Source organism: Dasypus novemcinctus, chromosome 3 (assembly GCF_030445035.2).
Source record: "Dasypus novemcinctus isolate mDasNov1 chromosome 3, mDasNov1.1.hap2, whole genome shotgun sequence".
Classification (NCBI taxonomy): domain Eukaryota; kingdom Metazoa; phylum Chordata; class Mammalia; order Cingulata; family Dasypodidae; genus Dasypus; species Dasypus novemcinctus.
Window position 1 is genome coordinate 150,137,446 of NC_080675.1, and position 20,549 is coordinate 150,157,994.

At 48.1% G+C, this 20,549-nt stretch overlaps 1 protein-coding gene across 3 annotated transcripts in view; it reads left to right on the forward strand.

Annotated features, from left to right (window-relative positions):
- The window catches only part of PPCDC (phosphopantothenoylcysteine decarboxylase), a 36,471-nt gene extending 16,693 nt beyond the window's left edge, over positions 1-19,778 (forward strand). For all 3 annotated transcript variants that reach the window (XM_004473473.5, XM_004473471.4, XM_071214297.1), the window contains 4 exons: positions 13,599-13,694; positions 14,566-14,694; positions 18,273-18,441; positions 18,866-19,778. In XM_004473473.5, coding sequence (XP_004473530.1) covers positions 13,599-13,694; positions 14,566-14,694; positions 18,273-18,441; positions 18,866-18,951 — 480 coding nt within the window. In that variant the 3' untranslated portion in view covers positions 18,952-19,778. The remainder of the gene's footprint in view (positions 1-13,598; positions 13,695-14,565; positions 14,695-18,272; positions 18,442-18,865) is intronic.
- Positions 19,779-20,549: the final 771 nt, after the last annotated feature.

Sequence of the window (20,549 nt, forward strand, 5' to 3'; positions counted from 1 at the left end):
TTGATCATGGTGTATGATTCTTTTTATGTGTTGTTGGATGCGACGGTTTGCTCGGTCGGTAGAGGTGGGGTCTGGCTGCGGACGAGGGGTCGGTCCAGCTCTGGACGAGGGGTCGGTCCCGCTTGGGACGAGGGGTCGGTCCCACCTGGGACGAGGGGTCGGTCCGGCAGCAGACGAGGGATCGGTCTCACAAGGGGTTGCGCGGTTTGGCTGACGGGGTCGCCCGGCGAAGCCGGCGACGAAGGGGTCGCCCGGAGAAGCAGGCGACGAACTGGGGACAAGGGAGGCCAGGCCCTTGTCGGGGGCTCTCAGGACTGGAGGGTGCACGGCAGAAGAACTACCGCGGAGACAAGGTAAACACGCAAGTCCACTTTACTGAGGGAGAGGCAACAGTTTTATAGGGGCTGGGGAAGGCTGATTGGTCGAAGCCATGCCCTGTTCTGATTGGTTGCCGGAGAAAGGTCAGTGGGCGGTACTGGACGGGGGAGGGGTGGTGGTTAGGGATTGGCTGTCGCTGTTGCTGGGGGAAGGGGCAGGGTTTAGGGATTGGTGGCTGCTGTTGCTGGGGTGGAGGGCAGACTTGAGTTTCCCGCCCACGCCTGGCTGTTGCTGCTGTCGGGGGAAGGGAAAAGGGCAGGCTGGAATTTTCTGCCCTGCGCCTGCGCAGGGAGAAGGAAGAAGAAGGGTGCCGCCCCACAAGGCATCGGGTGGCGCCATCTGGGAGGAGGGGCGGCCGCGGAAGCATGGCTGCCGAGAAGGGGAGACCCGAGGGCACTCTGCGCCCATGCCGAGCTTCCTTCAGGGGTGGCGGTGGGCCCGACCAACCACCCTATTATGGGGGCAGCGGAATTAGGCCTACCGCGGCCGCTCCCCTGCCAGGCCAGCAAACCACACTTCAGCCCGAGGGGTGACCGCAGTTGGAATTCAGTTTTCTAGTATTTTGTTGAGGATTTTTGCATCTAGGTTCATAAGAGATTTTAGTCTGTAATTTTTCTAGTGGTATCTTTATCTTGCTTTGGTATGAGAGTAATGTTGACCTCATAGAATGGGTTAGGGAATCTTTTGGAAGAGTTTGAGCAGGATTGGTGTTATTTCTTCTTGGAATGTTTAGTAAAATTACTCTTGGGAGGTCATCTGGTCTTGGGCTTTTTTTTGTTAGGAGGTTTTTGATTACTAGTTCAATCTTTTTACTAGTCATTGGTCTGTTGAGATCATCTGTTTCTTCTTGAGTCAGTGTAGGTAGATTGTGTGTTTCTAGGAATTTGTTCATTTCATCTGAGTTATCTAATCTGTTGGTGTACAGTTGTTCCTAATATTCTCTAATAGTCCTTCTTATGTCTCTGGGGTCAGTAGTAGTATCCCGCTTATCATTTCTGATTTTAGTTCTTTGCATCCTCTCTCTTTTTTCCTTTGTCAATGTAGCTAAAAGTTTGTTGATTTTATTGATCATTTCAAATAACCAACTTTTGGTTTTGTTAATTTTCTTTTTTTAAAAAAAATTCTCTATTTAATTTAATCTTTATGATTTCCTTCTTTCTGTTCATTTTTGAGTTTAGTTTGTTCTTTTACCAGATCCTGTAGTTTTGAGGTTAGGTCTCTGATTTGAAGCTCGCTCTTCTTTTTTAATGTAAGCTTAAAGAGCTATAAATTTCCCTCTCGGCCCTGCTGCATCCCTAAAGTTTTGCTATGTTGTGTTTTCATTTTCATTCACCTCAAGATATTTCCTAATTTCCCTTGTGATTTCACCTTTGACCCAGGGTTGTTTAAGAATATGTTGTTTAATTTTGAAGTATGTGTGAATTTTCCATTTCTTTCTCTGTTATTGATTTCTAGCTTCATTCTGTTGTGGACAGAGAATATATATTGTGTGATTTCAATTTTTTAAAATTTATTGAGACTTGTTTTGTGACCTAACAGGTTCTGTGGTCTATCCTACAGAATGATCCATGTGTACTTGAGAAGAATTTGTATTCTGTGCTGTGAGGTGAAGTTTTCTATACATGTCTTTTAGGTCTAGTTGGTTTCACATATTATTCAAGCTACCTATTTCCTTCTTGATCTTCTGTCTAGATGCTCTACCCATTGTTGAAAGTGCCGTATTAAAGTCTCTTACTATTAATGTAGAGCCATGTATTTCTCCCTTCAAACCTTTCAAAAATGCTTTATGTATTTTGGGGCTCTGCTGTTAGGTACATATATATTTATAATTGTTATGTCTTATTATTGAATTGACCCTTTTATCAGTATATAATAATCTTCTTTGTCCCTTGTAAAAGTTTTTGACTTAAGGTCTATTTTATCAGCCCAAGGCAAATGCATAGTGCAAGGTCCTCCCTGTCTTTTCTGAGCCTGTGTCTTGTCCTGGGCTTATACTTTCTATTGGCTTTAGGAGTTCTCCTGTTTACAGGAATTTGAACATACCTTTTACTCCCCAGGAAACAGACCTTCTCCTTCTGAGCCCTCCACGGTAGGACTTAAAGCAGGTCAACCTTGGCTCATTCTCTCCAACTCGGTTGTTTCTTATACTGCTTTTGCTGTCTTAAGCTGCTTTTGTCTGGGCAAATTCAGGGAGGGTGGGGTGTTTGGGGCAAGCTGAGAGTATTCCCTAGGTCAGTCTTTCTCACCCAGGGCAAGGCCAGGGACCCATAAAGGGAGCACTGGGCTGGCTCCACACTGCCCGTGTGTGTGTGTGTGTGTGTGTGTGTACATACATACCAGGAACTTCTAGGGCTCCTTTTTTTTATTTTTCCTTTTTCTTTTAGGCAATACCAGGGATTGAACACAGGACCTTGTACATGAGAAGCAAGTGCTCAGTCACTAAGCTACAGCCACTCCCCTCCTATGGCTCTTTGAAGCTGCATTTTCTTGATTTGGTACCTGGTCAGAAAATGCAGCCCTTTAACTGTTTTCCATTAGTTTGAGGAAGGTTGCTGTCTTTAAGTCTTCTCTGCCTCTTTTGCCCTAGGTACATGGAAATAATGGCTGCCTTTAGAACTGGGCCCCCAGTTATTTGAAGTAGCTAATCAAAAGCATTGATTGGTGACTGGACCTTATCCCCCTCTCCCCATCTTGGGGAACTAGGCCTTTATATCCCACCCTGGCACCAGCAAAGTCTGGGGTTGAGTACATTATTGCTGCTTCCTGCAAGGCTGGGAGATGAGCAATGGTAGCCACTGCCCTGAGAGTGAATATGTACTTGTATTTACTGTAATTTATCAGCTTGTTCCTCTTGCTGTTCCCCAAATGCTGCGTAGTGTTCTACTAGAATCTAGAGTTTCAAAAGAATTGATTCTGAGAGTTCCTCTATGTTTAATAATTGTTCTGGTGGAGAGACTAATTTCTGGAGCTTCCTACTCTACCATCTTCCCACCACTGCCTCCAGTGGTCACCTTTGTGGAGGGAAGTGGCAGAAAGCAAGGCTTTCATTTTTTATTTTGTACCATTCTGTTCAATTTAAATTTTCTAACCTTATTTTTAAGTAAATGGGGCTTTTGATGAGAAGATTATGACCTACTTTTTGTTTGCTTCTTTATAACCATATACTTTTCAATAAGAGCCTCCCCCCATTTTTTTTTTAAATAAGAGCTCCTTGAAAGAAAAATATAGCAAAAGAAACAAGGACCCGGTTTGAGGTTTTCCTTTCTTCCCTGGTGTGGCCACCTGCCTGCTCTGGGGGGTGGCTGTGGACACTGTTCAGGTTGCTATTCAGAGGCAGCCCACAGCTCAGGCAGAGGGTCTCTGCCCCCAGGCTGTTTTGCCTCCACCCAAGAACCTCATCCCTATCAAGAGCCTCTGCAGACCACCTCTCTTTTTTCTTGTCAACTTTCTTTAAGTTGGGGAGAAAAAGGATTGCAGCTTGGTCTTGCTTGAATGGCAGGAGAGGCTGACAGGTCCAAGATACCAGCTCCACCTGGAGGCAGATGATAGAGTAGGTGTTCCCTACAGAGCCTGGTGGAAATGGGCAAGGGTCACAAAAGGACTGCAATGGTAAGTGGGCTGGATGGGACCCTAGAGACCATCTGGTCCAAATGGCTTATAGTTTGGAAGAGAAACCAGGGCTGGAGAGGAAGAGGGATTCAACCAAGGCCCCCAGTGAGTCAGAACTGGTGCTTAAGGCTAAGTTTCCTGACTCCAATTCAGTGAGTGAACTTGAGTTGTTCAGATCTGAAGCAGGAACATTCTCTGTTCAAGGTAACCATTGCAGTGACCTGGAGAATTCCCAGGAAATTGTGGACTCTTATGTCAGTCTGCCTGGCTTTATAGTTAAGGGTTACAGACTGTAGACTGAGCCCTTACTGAGGGCAGAGCTTGTATCTCACCGGTTCTATCCTCCATAGCATGTAGTAGGCCCAGTGATTACGTCTTGAGTTGAGACATCATTATGCACTATTGTGATTCCCCCTTAGCAAACCAGAGCTCCCTTGGGTATTTATTAGGGGGACCACCTCCTGCATTGCTCTGCACGCCTATGTGCTGACTGACTTGGGCCAAGAGGCCTTTTTTCTAGAGGATGCCTGCCATCCTTATTCAGGTTAGTGCCCTGGCCACTGCCAGTGTCAACACCAATAGGCCCCAATGTCCGGGTCCCTGCTGTCCATGCCAGCCCAAAGACCTGAACCACCAGAGCTCCAGTTCCTTGCCTTGCCTTCTCTCAGGTTAAGCCCGTGGCTAATCCCTCTTTAGGATCCCCTTCAATCTCCTGTGGGGGCATGATCACATACCCTACTCAAAATACCTGCTCTTCTCTGGCCATTCAGCTGTGGTTTCCATCCTGGTGCTTATCCTTTACTTGTATATACTAGAGCTGTGCTAACCAATTCGGTAACCTCTAGTCACATTTAAATTAAAATTAATTGCAGCATAATGACAAAACTTGTCTGTCTGTATCCCCAGTTCTTAGGGAAGCAACCTCTCAATATTTAGAATTCCTTGTGTTAGGAGTGGCTTTTGTTTTTCATGGGGGGCCCAGGCCCATACCTGATAGTTACAAGGTGGGGCAACTACACCTGCAGCCTTAGGGTGGGGACTGGCCATACCACAAGTACCAACCATATGATTAGGGGTTTGGGGGTTTGAACCACATCATATCAGCTTGACATTCCCAACCTCTGAGAGGTGAGGGGGGCTGGAGATTGAGCTCAAACATGTGGACATCGACTTGATCAATTTTGCCTACATAATGAGACCCTTTATAAACTTAGGACACACGAGGCCACGATGAGCTTCCATGAGTGAGAAAATACATGATGACTGTGCCAGGTGGGTGATGCATTATGACTCCGTGGGAGAAGATAGAAACTTGCATTGGAGGTCCTCCCAGATCTCACCCTCTGTGTCTCTTCTTTTGGCTTCCTCTTATTTGTATCCTTTTAATATAATAAAACTAATCATAAGTATAGCACTTTCAGTGAATTCTTTGAGTTGTTTTAGCAAATTATTAAACCTGACGGAGTAGTGGGAATCCCCATATTTGTAGCCAGTTAGTTAGAAGTGTGGGTTGCCTGGGTCACCAAACTTGCGAATAGTACCCAATCTTGTGAAGGGCTACCCAATCTTGTGAAGGGTAGCCCTAAACCATTGGGCTTTGGCCTTACTCCTGGTAGAATCAGAATTGAATTAATTGAGTTACTATAGTATTTGTATTTGGTGTTAGAAGCTGTTGTAGAGGTTGCTGATAGAAAGTTTTGATAAACTTTACATTAATTAAAATGAAAGAAAATTAAAAATTCAGTTCCTCAGTCACACCAGCTGCATTTTTTTTTTTTTAAGATTTATGTATTTATTTCTCTCCTCTCCCCCCGCCCCAATTGTCTGTTCTCTGTGTCTATTTGCTGCGTGTTCTTTGTCCGCTTCTGTTGTTGTCAGCAGCATGGGAATCTGTGTCTCTCTTGTTGAGTCATCTCGCTGCGTCAGCTCTCTTTGTGTGCGGCACCATTCCTGGGCAGGCTGTACTTTCTTTCGTGCTGGGTGACTCTCCTTCCGGGGCGCACTCCTTGCGCGTGGGGCTCCCCTACGCGGGGGGCACCCCTCCGTGGCAAGACACTCCTTGCGCATATCAGCACTGCGCGTGGGCCAGCTCCACACGGGTCAAGGAGGCCTGGGGTTTGAACCGCGGACCTCCCATGTGGTAGACGGACGCCCTAACCACTGGCCCAAGTCCGCGTGCCAACTGCATTTCAAATGCTCAATAGCCCCATGTCGCCAGGGTAGAGACATTTTTATTTTATTTTTTATTTTTTTCATTTTTGAGACATTTTTAATAATTGTAGAAAATTTGATTAGGTGATGCTCTAGAGCATTGGTTCTCAAATGGGGGTGAGTTTGCCTCCCCGGGGGGACACTTGACAAAGCCTGAAGACATTTTTGGTTGTCGTGACTTGGAGCAAGGTAACTACTGGCATTTAGTGGGTAAAGACCAAGGATGCTGCTAAACATCTCACAATGAACTCCCCACAAGAAAGAATTATCTGACCAAAAATGTCATAGTGCCAAGGTTGAGAAACCCTGCTGTTGAGTATTCCAGCCTGTAGTTTTTTGCTCATAGCTCTTTGGCTTCCCTTGCGTCTTCTCCAGAAATTCAGAGGATTCCTGGAGAGAGAATGGGAAGGCCGCTGCACACTGGGGTCAAGGGTGGCAACTCACAACCTGGTTTTGAGTTGGGCTGCAAAATACTTCACAAGATCCTTTGATGATCTGCCCCAGAAGCAGCCTGGGTCAGACAAGGGGTCTAAAAGTAGAAGGGGAGGTATCATGCCAAATTTGGTTTGCATTTCCTCTCCCTGACTCTCCAGAAGTCCCTGCTGAATGGGGATAGGTGATGTCTCATCAGCAGAGAAAAGGAAACCAGATTTCCCGGCTGGTTTCAGGAAGGAATCTCTGTAAATGCTAGACAAAGTGCAGGCAGCTTATATAATGGGGCCTGGCCTGGCCCAGCCTTGGTCACATCATACAAAGAGGTTCAGGTTAAAAATATTAGATATAAACACTGTTCGCAGGAGCCTGGGCAGGGGACCAAGCACAGAGCTGCCTTTCAGGAATCCTGTAGTGTGTGGGAGATGCTATTTTAATACCCAGCCCTGCTTCGGTCAGGACCCAAGAGGGTGTCAGAGAAACCCAAGGAGGGTTCCTGCCCTCAAGGAGTTTCCTGCCCTTCTAGGGCTCTTTTGCATTTTCTGGGAAAAGTTCAACGTGAATGAATGAATAGTCTGAGTTATTTAGTATCTCACAAGATAACACAACATTCTTTCTTTAAAAAATGTGTTTGGGCCCAGTGCCCAGCTCTTGGCTCCCAGGACCATTTGGCAGAGTGAATGAAAATGCAAAGGGGAGCGCCTGCTTCTCATATACGAGGTCCCGGATTCAATCCCCTGTACCTCCTTAAAAAAAAAAAAAAAAAAAGAGAAGAAAATAAAATGAAAGAACAAAGGCTGTAGGGCTGATGAATCAGATCAAATGACATCCCTCTAAAACCTGAAAAACTAGCCTGGGCCAGCCGGACAGCACTAGGGTCAGAGTCACAACCGAGGACTGGAGGCTGCTTCACTTTGAGTTAGGGAAGGGGCATCAGGGAGGACCTCTCAACACACACTCTACATCCTCCTTTAGGTGAAGACCTTGACCCCAGGCCTTACCATGTGACTGTAACCTGAGCATGGTAGCCAGAGAGTAGGATTGACTGTGAGGTTAGGGGAAGAGTTTAGAGGGAGGATCTTAAGCTGGGTCTGTTGGCCAGGATGGGAGGCCTAACAGGGCCCACCAGTTGGAGTTCCCCAGGGGCCAGTGGGGTGGGAGACAATATGAAGGCTTTGGGACCTAGGGGGTGGGGAGTGGGTGAGATATAAAGGGGAAAGAAAGGGTAGAGATGAGAGAGAGGAGGAGGCCCTGAAGACTTACACTAGGTAGTCTTCTTTGAGAATTGGCAGGGGATTTGGGAATGGGTAGGGGGTACTGATCTTCAGGAAGCAGCTTTCCAAATTTCAGAATAGAGAAAGGGGGGATGTTCTTAAATGGAAAAATGATTCAGGATGTTTGGAAAACTCTTTTCAAAAATGACAAGAAATGGTCCTGTGAGGAAGCAAAGGCAGAGTAAGGCTAGAGACTGATTCGTCTACATGGGAAGTCCTCTGTGGCAGTTTGATATAATTGATGAATTCCAGAAAGAAATATTGGTTTATGCTTGCAATCTGATCTGTACCTGGGCATGATTTAGTTATAATTAGGGCGTTGCATCCCCACCCCTTGGTGGGTGGGGACTCACAGAAGACCCAGGAAGTCAGCACCCAGAGGAAAGAGAAGCCAGCACCAGGAAGGAAGAAACCTTGAGCCCAGTGAAAAGCAAGCCCCAGGAACATAGGAACCCAGGAAGCCTGAACCCTTGCAGATGTCGGCAGCCATCTTGCTCCAAATAGACTTTGGTGAGGGAAGTAACTTAAGCTTTATGGCCTGGTATCTGTAAACTCCTACCCCAAATAAATACCCTTTTTAAAAACCAGCCAATTTCTGGTATTTTGCATCAGCACCCCTTTGGTTGACTAATACATCCTCTTTAGGAGGAAGGTTTGAAAGCAATGAAATGAAAAGGAGAGGAAGCGAATTTGACTCAATGGATAGAGCATCTGCCTACCCCACGGGAGGTCCAGGGTTCAAGCCCAGGGCCTCCTGACCCGTGTGGAGCTGGCCCACAGCGCAGTGCTGGTGCATGCAAGGAATGCCGTGCCGTGCAGGGGTGTCCCCCACATAGGGGAGCCCCACGCGCAAGGTGTGCGCCCCATAAGGAGAGCTGCCCAGCACGAGAAAAGCACAGCCTGCCCAGGAGTGGCACTGCACACATGGAGAGCTGATGCAGCAAGATGATACAACGAAAAAGAGACACAGATTCCCCGTGCTGCTGACAAGAATACAAGTGGACACAGAAGAACACACAGCGAATGGACACAGAAAGCAGACAACTGGGAGGGGAGGTAAGGGGAGAGAAATAAATAAAAAATAAATCTTTAAGAAAAAAAAAGGAGGACACCAGAGTGAGCTGAAGCTTGTGGGAAAACTCAGGACGACCAAGAGGGTTGTTCTGTAGTTTGGTAAAAGAATAACAAGACAATGGTGTTAGAGGCCAGTGGCAAGGGGCTAAAAGGGATGGGAGGGAATTCCTTGAGTCTCATTTTGTTTCCATCTTCTCCTTCGAGCTTGAAAATGTAGAACAAACAATGGGAGGAGGGACTTGAACACAGGTTGGGTGATTCATCTCCTGACCTGGGCAAGTTCTGTCGGGGTGTTGAGGCCGCCAAGTTGTGGTTGTGTGGAGAATAGTAGAGGGGCTGGGGGCTGGAGATGGCTAAATGTTGTCCCATTTTACAAAGGGAACGGAGGAGGACTCCACAAATTACTGCAGCCGAGACTTGTGAGCACCTGGAAAAAAAGAAAATGGTTATGACTAGGACTAGACTGGGTTCACTAGGAACAGTCCATGCCATTTGTATTTTTTAGATATTAGACAAAATATTTTTGGACTCAGGTGAGGTCTTTGATGGAATCAGCTGATGATGTCAGCATCTTTATGACTAGGGAATGATTGTATTGGGAAGGGTTCATTCATTCTGCCCTCCCCCTACCCCACATCCTTGGGGATTTTTCAGAAGGTCTCTGCCCCTGACCTTGCCCTATTCATGGTTTGAATTAGTGTCTCAAGGGGATGCTGGTGGGGGGCTGGCTGAGAGCAGACCAGGAGGAATACCACAGACTGAGCAAATAACGGCAACTCTGGTAATGTGGGATTTACCAGGCAGGTGTGAGGGACCACATTTGGAACCAGAAAAGTAACTGCTCAGGTACAGTCTGGGGTTTATGGCTTAATAGCAGCCTGGGTAGAGAGAACTCTTTGGAGTTTTTGCTGATAGCAAACCCCTGAAAGGCCACCAGTATAGCTGCTGCGGGCATGTACTAGGAACCTGATAATTTCTTGAGTCAAACAGTGGGGCCGCCTTATTGCCTTCTCAGACCCCTACAGGCAGAATCCATAGCTGCCTCCTCTGGGTCCTTCAGTTTTGGGAAGTGTCATTTTATTACTGTCATAGTTTTTCCCTCTATTTTTTCTGTTCTCTCTTTCTGGAATTTGTATTAGTCAGATTTTGGACCTCTTTGATTCCTATCTTTTTTTCCCCTTTTTTCTGTAGTACTATTATCTCTCTTTATATTTTTGTTCTACTTTCTGGAAGATTTCTTCTAAATTTATGTTTTTAATTTTGCTATTTGTAGTTTTAATTTCCAGGAGTTCTTTGTTGTCCCTTGATTATTTATTTATTTTTAAAAATAGCATTAGGTTCTTGTTTCTTGGGTGCAATCTCTTTTCTTAGGATATTAATTATAGAGTTTGTATTTTTAAGTTTTCTTCTCCCCACATTTTCTGTTCATTTCCATTTTCTGTTGTTTGTTTAATCTCTTTTTCTTGCTAGAGGGCTTTCTTCAAAATCTGATAATCCTTAGCTCTTATTTGGGCATCAGAAGCTGACTGAGAGCTGTCTGTGGAGTGAGGCACATCAGTCAGGGGCTTCTTTGCCAGGTACTCAGCTGGGGGTGAGATGTTTTGGGACAGTACCTCCAAATTTAGTATCTGAAGGTTTCCTTTCCTACCACACACATGCTTACATACACATAGCCCCCTACTCCTGGGATCATGTTTTTTCCAGAAAAGACTACCAATTTCTTGCTTTATAGACCTTGTTCTTAAGAGTCTAGTGGGGGAAGAAGTTTGAGAGTCTTTGGCCTGTAAATTTTCACTGCAATTACAGGGCTTCTTTGCCCTCTGTTGTACCAAGTGTTCCCAAGTTTGGCAACTCAAATTCCTGAAAGATGGAATATATCTGATTGCCTGAGGTGGGGGAGGAGACCTGGGGGACTTTAACTGTTCCTTTTCCAGAGGTTGAGCTAGTGTCCTGTATTCAGCCCTGCCTCATGACTCCCTTCCGAGCTAGCCAGGGACAAACTCAGCTACCAACTCCAGAATCTTTCCTGGGGTAGGTGTCACTAATAGGCTTGTTTTGCATTTACTTTGTAGGTTCTTGGTTTTTATCTAATCTAATCTGCTAGTGCCTTCTGCCTCTATCTGCCAAAAATGTGTTGATATGTCTTCATTGCTGTTGTTTTCTTTCCTTTTCTCTTCCTTCTTGGGGATTTATACTTATGACAAAATTTTTTTTTTTTTTACTTTTATTTTAGTGCACTTTTGGGAGACAGCAGAGTTTAGCAACCATATATAACTGAAAAGTCATTTTTAAAATTTAACCTTTATATATCCTTTTGTTCTAAATGTGTGGTTTTAGACAATATATTGTTGGATTCAAAAACATTCCCAACATGGGAAACGGACTTTGGCCCAGTGGTTAGGGCGTCGGTCTACCATATGGGAGGCCCTTGGTTCAAACCCTGGGCCTCCCTGACCCGTGTGGAGCTGGCCATGTGCAGCGCTGATGCGCGCAAGGAGTGCCGTGCCACGCAATGGTGTCCCCCGCGTGGGGGAGCCCCACGCGCAAGGAGTGCGCCCGTGAGGAAGGCCGCCCAGCGTGAAAAGAAAGAGCAGCCTGCCCAGGAATGGCGCCGCCCACACTTCCCGTGCCGCTGACCACAACAGAAGCGGACAAAGAAACAAGACGCAGCAAACAGACACCAAGAACAGACAACCGGTGGGGGGGGGGGGGGGGGGGAGAATTAAATAAATAAATAAATAAATCTTTAAAAAAAAAAAAAAACATCCAACATAGGAATCTGAATTTGATTAGGGAGTTTAGCCTATTACATAATTACTATTATATTAGAATTTACTTTTGCCATTTTAATTCAATGCTTTTTTCTTAAAGGAGTTGCTGGGATTGAACCTAGGACCTCGTATGTGGGAAATAGACACTCAACCAATTGCATTACATCTGCTCCCCTATACATTATTTTTTAATGATTACCTCTAACTCATTGTGCTCTATAACTTATTGTGTGTATTCCTCATAAAGAGGCCAAGAACCTAAGTTCCATCCCACCTCCCCGTATTGGTCCAGTGGCATTTGCAGGGTTGTGTTCGGTAGAGGGAGGTGGCAGTCTTGCTCATTTGCCATCTTGTTTGGAACTGGGTGTCTCTGGCGGGGTTGTCCTAGAGGGGACTCCAGGGCTAAGTGGGGGTTTGGTTTAAAGGACTTTTAAGACACCCCTTCCATTCCTGAGGTTGTGTTACAAGTTCTGTGGATGGTAGATTTTAGGGGCCCATGAAAGGGAGAATATACAAGTCAGAAAGATCTCCAGTAGAACTGGAACTTCAGAACTTAATTTTCTCCCAGAAGAGCCATAGGTGATAAAAAGGTCATCTTCAATTTACTTCTCAGAGACATCTACTCCTGAGCCCTGCTATGCTTCAGGTGCTGTCCATTGTCACACAATTGGCAGGAAACAAATGAGGAGAGGAGGCCTTGGAAAGAAAATAAGGAGTGGTGGGGGACTGGGTTGAACTGGCATAGGCATGCCCCATCTAACAGGGCAGCTGTTACTCAGCACCAGTGAGTCGTTATCTAGTGGGAACATGGGTCCAGCATCACCAGAGCTTTCAGGTTTTCGAAAGAAGCTAGGAAATTGCAATTTATATGTGAAATCTCCCGATTTGTATATATTGGCTCAAAGATGTTTATAATCCCGTGCAGGTCAAACAAAATATGCCTGCAGGCTGGCTGTGATTCAGACATCTCCACCTGGAACCTCTACTCTGGTCATTTGATTCTGCCTTTGTCACCCCGAACTCTTGTCCTCTCCTGGATAAATGTTCCCTCCTGACTCGTGGTTTTCCCCAAATACATGATTTCCTACACTGCCTTCCTCTGGGCCTCTTTAGTTTGCTAACATGTTATTCTGAATCTTGTTTTACAAATGATAGTAACCCATCTAGTGCCCTTCACACCACTGTGTACAGCTTCTCATTGTCATTTGTTCTGTTAAGCAGGTTAAGTGCCCCCCTTATTTGCATTATTAATTTACTCAGTAAATCCTTTCATGGGTGGTGGGAAGGTAAACTTTGTTCTTGCCCTATGCATGTAGGATGTACAGATGTGGTTTTCCTGGAGCCTATCTGCAGCCTGAGCCCATGAGGCTTGTTCCTAGAAATACATGAAAGGGCTCTGTCTACTTTCTTGCTGGGGCATGGGGCATGGATGCAGATACCACGTGACAGCCCCAGCTCCCAGGCCTGCGAAGGGCAGGGCTATGGTGTGGCCCAGAGGACCCATGAGCCTCCTTGGGGTGGGCTGGGTCTCCCTCCTGCCTGCCAGGCCCTCCACGGCCCTTCTTGTCATCTGCCTGCCTCTGCTCCTTGGCCAAGCCTACAAAACTTTATATACACCAGCAGTAGGTGACTCATTCCTCAGCAGCCCCTTTCAGGGAAGTGAAACCGGCACCTGGTGGGGCCTGACCTTTGGGTGACAGCGGAAGTAGCTATGCAGATGGGCAGGCTGCCAAGAAGGGGGACGCCCTCTCCACAGCCAGCCTAGGAAGAAAGCCTTAGGCAGCCTCGGGGCCTGTGGCTTTGGTAATGTTCTCTCCTGTTTCCTCCCCCTGCCTCCACTTGGTGACAGCTGGAAGTAGCAGTGATCACAACTGAGAGAGCCAAACACTTCTACAGTCCTCAGGATGTTCCCGTCACCCTCTACAGCGATGCTGATGAGTGGGAGGTCAGTGCTGGGGGTCCCAGGGCTGAGTTCCTTCCCATTTCTACCAACAGGACAGCTCCCTGCAGCCTGTGGTCCTGGCGGCTGGAGCAGACAAGCCGGGCTTAAGTCAGCGGTCAGGGCCCTGTGGGCAGAGGCGATGAGGAAAACATCTGTCTAGCTTCTGGCCTCTGGGAGGCCCCAGTCTCCTCCCACCCCAGGCAAAGCTCGGTTTTGGCCCCGTGCCTGAGGTTGAGTGTCCTTGTACTTATCTGGGCTGATGAAACCACAGAGGAGTTCTGTTCCCACCATCCTCGTCCACGTGGCTCCCAGTGTCAGGGCTGTCAAGAGTGCCTCACTTCCCACGGCCGCTGGGCTCTGTTTTCTGTTCTCCCACCGAGGGGTGGGCACCAGCCAATTCACCAGACATAGAGTGTGGGCCTCACAGGGGTGCCCTGCCAGGCATTTTAAAACATTCTTAGCCCTAGAACATTTCTGGCTGTCCTGTCTTCTCCACCCCCCTCCACTTCTCACTGCCTGAGTCCTTCCATTGGCTTGGACAACCCAAGCATCCGCCTCAAGCAGACAGTCCAGGAGTTCCTTGCCAGATGTCAGCTCTCTTGAAAACCGAACCATAAAGGGAATAGCTTGGAGAGACAAGGGGCATTTGTTTCCTCAGGCCTGGTTTCTTTCAGGCTGTTGGCTCCATGACGAGAGCTGCCAGCTTTGCTGTGAGAGGGAACAGCAGTGGACTTGGGCAGTGCTAGGTCAGGGGTTTCCCTCCAGCTCCTGACTTATGTACCTAGTCTACATTGATTCCCCCCCCCCCACACACCCTGCCCTCCACACAGAGAAAGTGACAGGCTCTGTGACCCTGTTTACTTCCTTCTGCCAGATATGGAAGTGCCGCTCCGACCCAGTTCTCCACATTGACCTGCGGAAATGGGCAGACCTCATGGTAGTGGCTCCTCTTGATGCCAACACTCTGGGGAAGGTGGCCAGTGGCATCTGTGACAACTTGCTTGTGAGTGACCCCCTGGTGTCCTCATCCCTCCCAGACCCTCCCTTCCAGTTTGCTGAGCTGCAGAGTTCCTTGTACAAGGTTCCTATCTTAAGGGATCTGTTATTGTAGGACCCAGGCTTGCTCAGGGAGAATGCCAGTCTCCATTGACCTCCCTTCCCCTGACCTTGTCTCACCTTGTCTCCAACAAGTGGACAGACAGACCTCCCTGATTCTGGTGGATTGACTTGACTTACTGGTGCTGTTTGGAGAGTGCCCACCTCTTAGCTGCCCCTCAGCTCTCAGACAGGTGCTGCTCTGGGCCCCTAGCCCCTCTGTCTTTGTCCTTCATTCATTCATGGGCTGCCCTGGACATGGGTCTTCCTGCCCAACCCCATCACCTTCCCCCTTCAGCTCTCCCTTCTCCCCAGGGTCTGGATCTATACTTGGGCCATCTGATAAGGGTGTTTACCTCCTCAGGGGTCTCATGCACATTTATCTCTCCCAGAGCTTTAGCCACAAAACTGAGATGCAGTTTTCCTATATGTAAGGGAAGCTTAGAGGGGAAGTGAAGAGAAAGAAAAGGTGAGAGCTGATAGATGGTAGCAGACAGAAGCAGAAGCCCAGCTGTATAAAGTGGTAGGCCTGAAGGACCCTAGGAAGCTGTTGCGCTTAAAGAGGAATTGCCTTTATTTACATAACCATCCTGGGGTGATTAGGCTTGAGCTCTCTCCTCCCTCCTCCCACTCCCTTGATCCCCTCCCACCCCTGTCTGTTGAGCTCTTACCTACTGTGTGCCTGGCACACAGAATCCATGGTACTCAGGAGGGGCTTTGGATCACTCATGCAGGCGGAAGCCCTCCATAGAAGGGGAACGAGCTCTGGTGTGTGGTACAGTGTTAATGCCTACATGGGCCCTCTTGGTCCTTCCACGGTGGAGTCAGCTCCTTGCACAGTGCTGGGCATGTCCTAGCATCCAATAAATATGTCTTGTGCATAGGAGGTCATTATTAATTTTACTTTTGCAAACAGCCAGGAATTTTTCAGAGTTTAATTTGGTGAAGAAGGTGAATAATGATACTGGGTCATGATTTTAGGAGGGGTCAGTCTTGAGACTAGTCTCCTTATATGCTTGCTTTTCCTGAAGAATCTGCTAATTTAAGATCATTTGAGTCAGAGCAGAGGGTGACTGGAAGAAGAGACACTCAGAAATGTGTGACCAGGAGGGGAGGTACGGGGGTGCAGAGAAGGGGGAGAGCCTGGGGGCAGCATTATCCAGAAGGACTGTCCTGACCACCTCATCTAAGTGGGTCAGAGTTATATGTAACCAGTACCATCTCACCAAGCCTCCCAGCTACCCACAGGCTGGTCAGTAGCTGCCGGCTGACATGATGAAGCACGTGGACATCTGGGAGTTAAGCCCGGCCTGGGCCTGCTCTCAGAGGGCTCCTTTGTTCCTTCTTTGCAAAAGCTCTGGTTTCCATTTTTCTTCTTTACTATCTGAAGCCTTGGTGTTCCCTTCTATTGAGTTGACTGAGCAGAGGGACATGTTCTCAAGACAAGCCCCAAACTGTTTGCCTTCAAGGGTTTCTCTTAAAGGCAGAAATGTTTCAAGGAATCTCAAATCTTATAACTGTGTGCTGTTGTCCTGCTCAGTTGGTGGCCCTGTCCCTCTCTCAGTACATGTTTTTTCCTTGTCTTCCTGAAAGGGCTGTTACCCTGCTTCCGCTCTTCTTCACATTTTCCTTAACAGTGCTCTGAACTTAAGGTACTGTTGGAGCATTGTGCTAGACGGGAACCTGTGCCCCTGTTCTCCAGGCCCTTGGCCTGAGTGACATCCATCTCGATGTGCCCTCTGCTCCATGCCAGCCCTGGCCCCTCATTAGTGCTAAAGAGGCAATCAGGTCCAGAGAGAGAAGGTGACTTCCCTGGATCCCCAGTCAGGCTGGAAGCTTGCCTCCTGACTGGGAGTCAGGCCTGAGTCTCCCCTACCCGAGTGGATTCCCAGTAGCAGTGGTGCTGAACACAGCATTGGCCAGACAGAACCGACCGTGGGAACTGATGCCCTCCTTTCCTCCCTCCTGCTGCTGGTCAGTTTGGAGAAGCTGTGGTTTGTCTAGAAAGCTCTGAGCTCTGAGATGAGGTGGGGAAAGTTAGATATACTTGTGACGTGGAGGTATTGGGGTTTTCAGCTCTGGTTGACGTGCTTTACTTTGAGGCCACTTAGAAACCCCAGTCCCCTCATCCCTGCACACAGTCAAGGGGCTCTTTGAGGTATGTTCATAACTTCTACAGAGGCAGCAGGTGGGCACTGGGCCAAGAGGAAATGGGACTGAAACTGTGCACTCATGGCCTGGTTACAGGATTGAGAGGACTTGGTGGGAAACAGACTCTGGTGTCTCAGATGACGCAAGCAGCGAGATCCTGAGGCTGTTTGTTGTCCTACTCCTGCCCTGTCCCCAGGAGAGGTCAGGGACATGGAGGGTGGCAGGCACTAGCCTGGCCTGTTCATGGCATTGTTCTCTGAACTCTCCCCATCTCTTTTCCCAGATGAGCCCCACCTCAGGGGAGGAGGTGCTTAGTCTTGTCTTCACAAGGGATCCTTGGCCTGGGAGGACACCTGAAGCTGTCAGAACACAGAGGCACTCACTCCACACTCCTATGGGCCCCAGAGCCTATTTCTCCCCCAGGCAGCTCCTAGCCCAGGGAGCCCTTGCCTAGAATCATGACAAGAACTACTGTTTCTAGAACTTGTACTTTGTGCCAGGCTTTGTGCTTGGAGCTTTGTAGACATTTTCACACTCAGACCTCACAGCTCTCCAGGGAGTTTGGTCTTCGTCCGTGAGGAAGCTGAAGCTCCTGGCATTAAATAACTTGACCGTGTTTTCATGTGAGTAAGACTAAAGAGCACAGCCAGGACTGGTCCATGTCTGTCTGAGTTCAAAGCCTGGGTTCTTAAGCACACTACCAAGGGTTCTGTGGGATAGTCCCTTCCACAACCTGTCTGGTCTGTGACTCAACAGGATGGCCTGGAAGGCGGGAGGAGCACACGGCAGTGGGCAAACCTCACGCCATGGTTTACCATTTGTGTGCACTGCAGCTTTCTCATCTGTGAAACAGTAGCTTCCTTACAGGGATGCAATGAGGGTTCCTGAGATTGTGTATAAGAGAGTTTTTGTCATGTGTTGAATATTGCTTTCACAGGCTTTATTTGTCCTTAGAGAAGAGCTGGTGTTTTGGTGAATGGGCACCAGGCGTGAGAAATCTGGTTCTTAATTAGCTTTTCCTTGGACCACAAGGCCTTCTTTCTGCTTCTGCCTGAGAGGTGTGGCCCCTCTGTGGAGAAGGCATGGGCTTCGACACCAGGAGGTCTTTCAGCACGCGAGGAGTAAAGATCTATGGGGAGGTGGCTGGTCTTGTGTTGGGAATGTGGGCCAGAGCCTGTGGGGAGGTGGAGAGGAGCAAGGAGGCACATCCCCCTACCCAGGGGTGTGCTCCCTTAGACAGGCAGCTCTCAGGTATTCCGAGCCCTGGAATACCTGAGATATGGAAGGCAGGGAAGGGTGGCAGGCAGGGCAGCAGGACACCTGCCTTCTTTGCAGACTTGTGTCATCCGGGCCTGGGACCGCAGCAAGCCCCTGCTCTTCTGCCCAGCAATGAACACTGCCATGTGGGAGCACCCCATCACCGCCCAGCAAGTGGGCCAGCTCAAGGCCTTTGGCTATGTTGAGATCCCCTGTGTAGCCAAGAAGCTGGTGTGCGGAGACCAAGGTGAGGTTTTGCGAGGCTCATAGCCCAAGGCCTAGGAAAGGACTCAGCCTTAGAGTCAGATTTGGGTTTAAATCCCAGCATTTTGTGATCTCAGGCAAAATCATTCTCTGAGCTCAACTTTTTCACCTGAAAGTTGGAAATCATAATCTCTTACTCTCAGAATTGTTAAGAGTAGTGAGATAAATATGCAAAGTGCCTGGTATAGTCCCAGGCACACAGCCCATGCACTGTTAAGGGTGGCTTCTATAAGTTTTCCTGGGGTCTTACCTGGGTTGTCTCACGAAGGGTCTGATGTGTTTGGCTCAGGTGTAGCCGGTCCTGCCTCCCCTGGTGTCTCTGGGCCAGCGCCCTGCCTGAGCGGGCAGGACTAGTACTGTTGGCTCACTTGGTGGGCCCCCTGCCACAGCAGAACTTTGCTTCCCAGGTCTGGGGGCCATGGCGGAGGTCGGGACCATTGTGAACAAAGTGAAAGAAATCCTCTCCCAGCATGGTGGCCTCCAGCAGAGTTGAACCCAAGATTTCTATCTGCGTGTCCCTCTGCACTCAGCATGGTTTCAGGCGGAGAGAGTGAGAAAAGTGGACATTGGCATGATGAAGTGAAGACTCACCCACTTGCTGAGTAAGGGGGTCTGGCCTGCACCAACTCTCAAGCCTCCCCAGAGGCCTGCCCTGCCCCAGGTTAAACTGGACCCATGACTCAGGTCCCAACTTCTTTCAGTAGGAGACTCCTGCTTTCCAGAGCCCCTTCCCACCTCCTGAGGTGGATGCTGCAGGCAAGGGAACAAGGTGTTGGAATGCCTGAGCTTGTCCCTGCGCTCCTGGGACGAGGGCTGAGTGGCTGAGAAACTTTGATTCTATACCTCATCTGGGAGTTGCTTTTAGAAATAGCCACAACCGGAGAGCTCCAGAGTGGCCCATCCCTGGCCAGGCCTTGAGAGTGTTAATAAAATAAAATGTCAGAGTTGGCATGGCTAGAAGGACACCTTTCCTAGAAAGGATTTTCCAAGAAGACAAAAACTTCTTTCTGAGAAAATGGAATAATGGAACATACGCTACAGAACTGCAGATAAGCAACACTTGGTGATAAACCAGTTTCAGTCCAGTAGACGGAGATTGGACATACCATGCTAACCATTGTGTATCTGCTTCCCACTCTGTAACAAGTATGTTAAATATGTAAAATGGAAACTTAACATCAGCCAATCTGAGCATTTCTTCCCTTCCACGTTTGCCCTATATAAGCTTCCCCTTTCCACTCCCTTGGTGGACCTCCTTTCTGTTTTCTGGATGGAATGCTGCCTGATTGATGAATCATTCAATAAAGCCGTGAGATCCTACCTTGTATGGAAAGTTTTTCTCTTAACTGGAGCTTTAACTCTTTGGTGGGGAGTCCAGGTGCCACATAGGGACACCTGCAAGTTGGCAGGACCCATCAGTGGTCCCACTGACCACACTGTGAGATCGAGGGCTCTGGGAAATAAGGAAAATATAAAACTTTTTGGAGACTCCATCCTGTCTGTGGCCTCAGATCAGGGGTTTTATTAGGTGTGGCTGGGGGAGGGTCAGAGCTGAGAATTTGTCAGCACTTTTTAGTCCCCACACACAGGGTGGTTAAGAGCAATGCATCCTGAAGCCAGACTGCCCTAATTCAAATCCCGGCCATGCCACTCACTAGCAGCGTGACCTTCTCTGGGCTTAGCCTTTCTGACCTTTGGTTTCCTTAACAGTATCATAAGCTTTCCCCTATCAAGTGTTTGAGAATATGAAATGAGATGATTGTAAATGTTCAATGAATGGAAGTTACAACTAGATATGTGTATATACAGAACAGGGGGCTTTCCTAAACATTTACTGAAATAGACCTAATCTGATTTTGGGAAAAATAAAATTCCTGACTCTTAAGCTGACAGGGCCCTTTATAATGTGGCAGGCACACAGCCAGCAGGGTCAGACCCTGCTTGGAAATCAGGCCCCTCTCTGTTGTCATCCTTTCAGCCTTGCTGCACCTGAGTTATGGGTCTGGGTGTCTGTGCCCTGTGATCAAGGGAAGTGGGCTTCATCAGGGCTCTGGAGGCCAGGCTTGTTGGCCTAGAAGTCTTCCAGCTGCC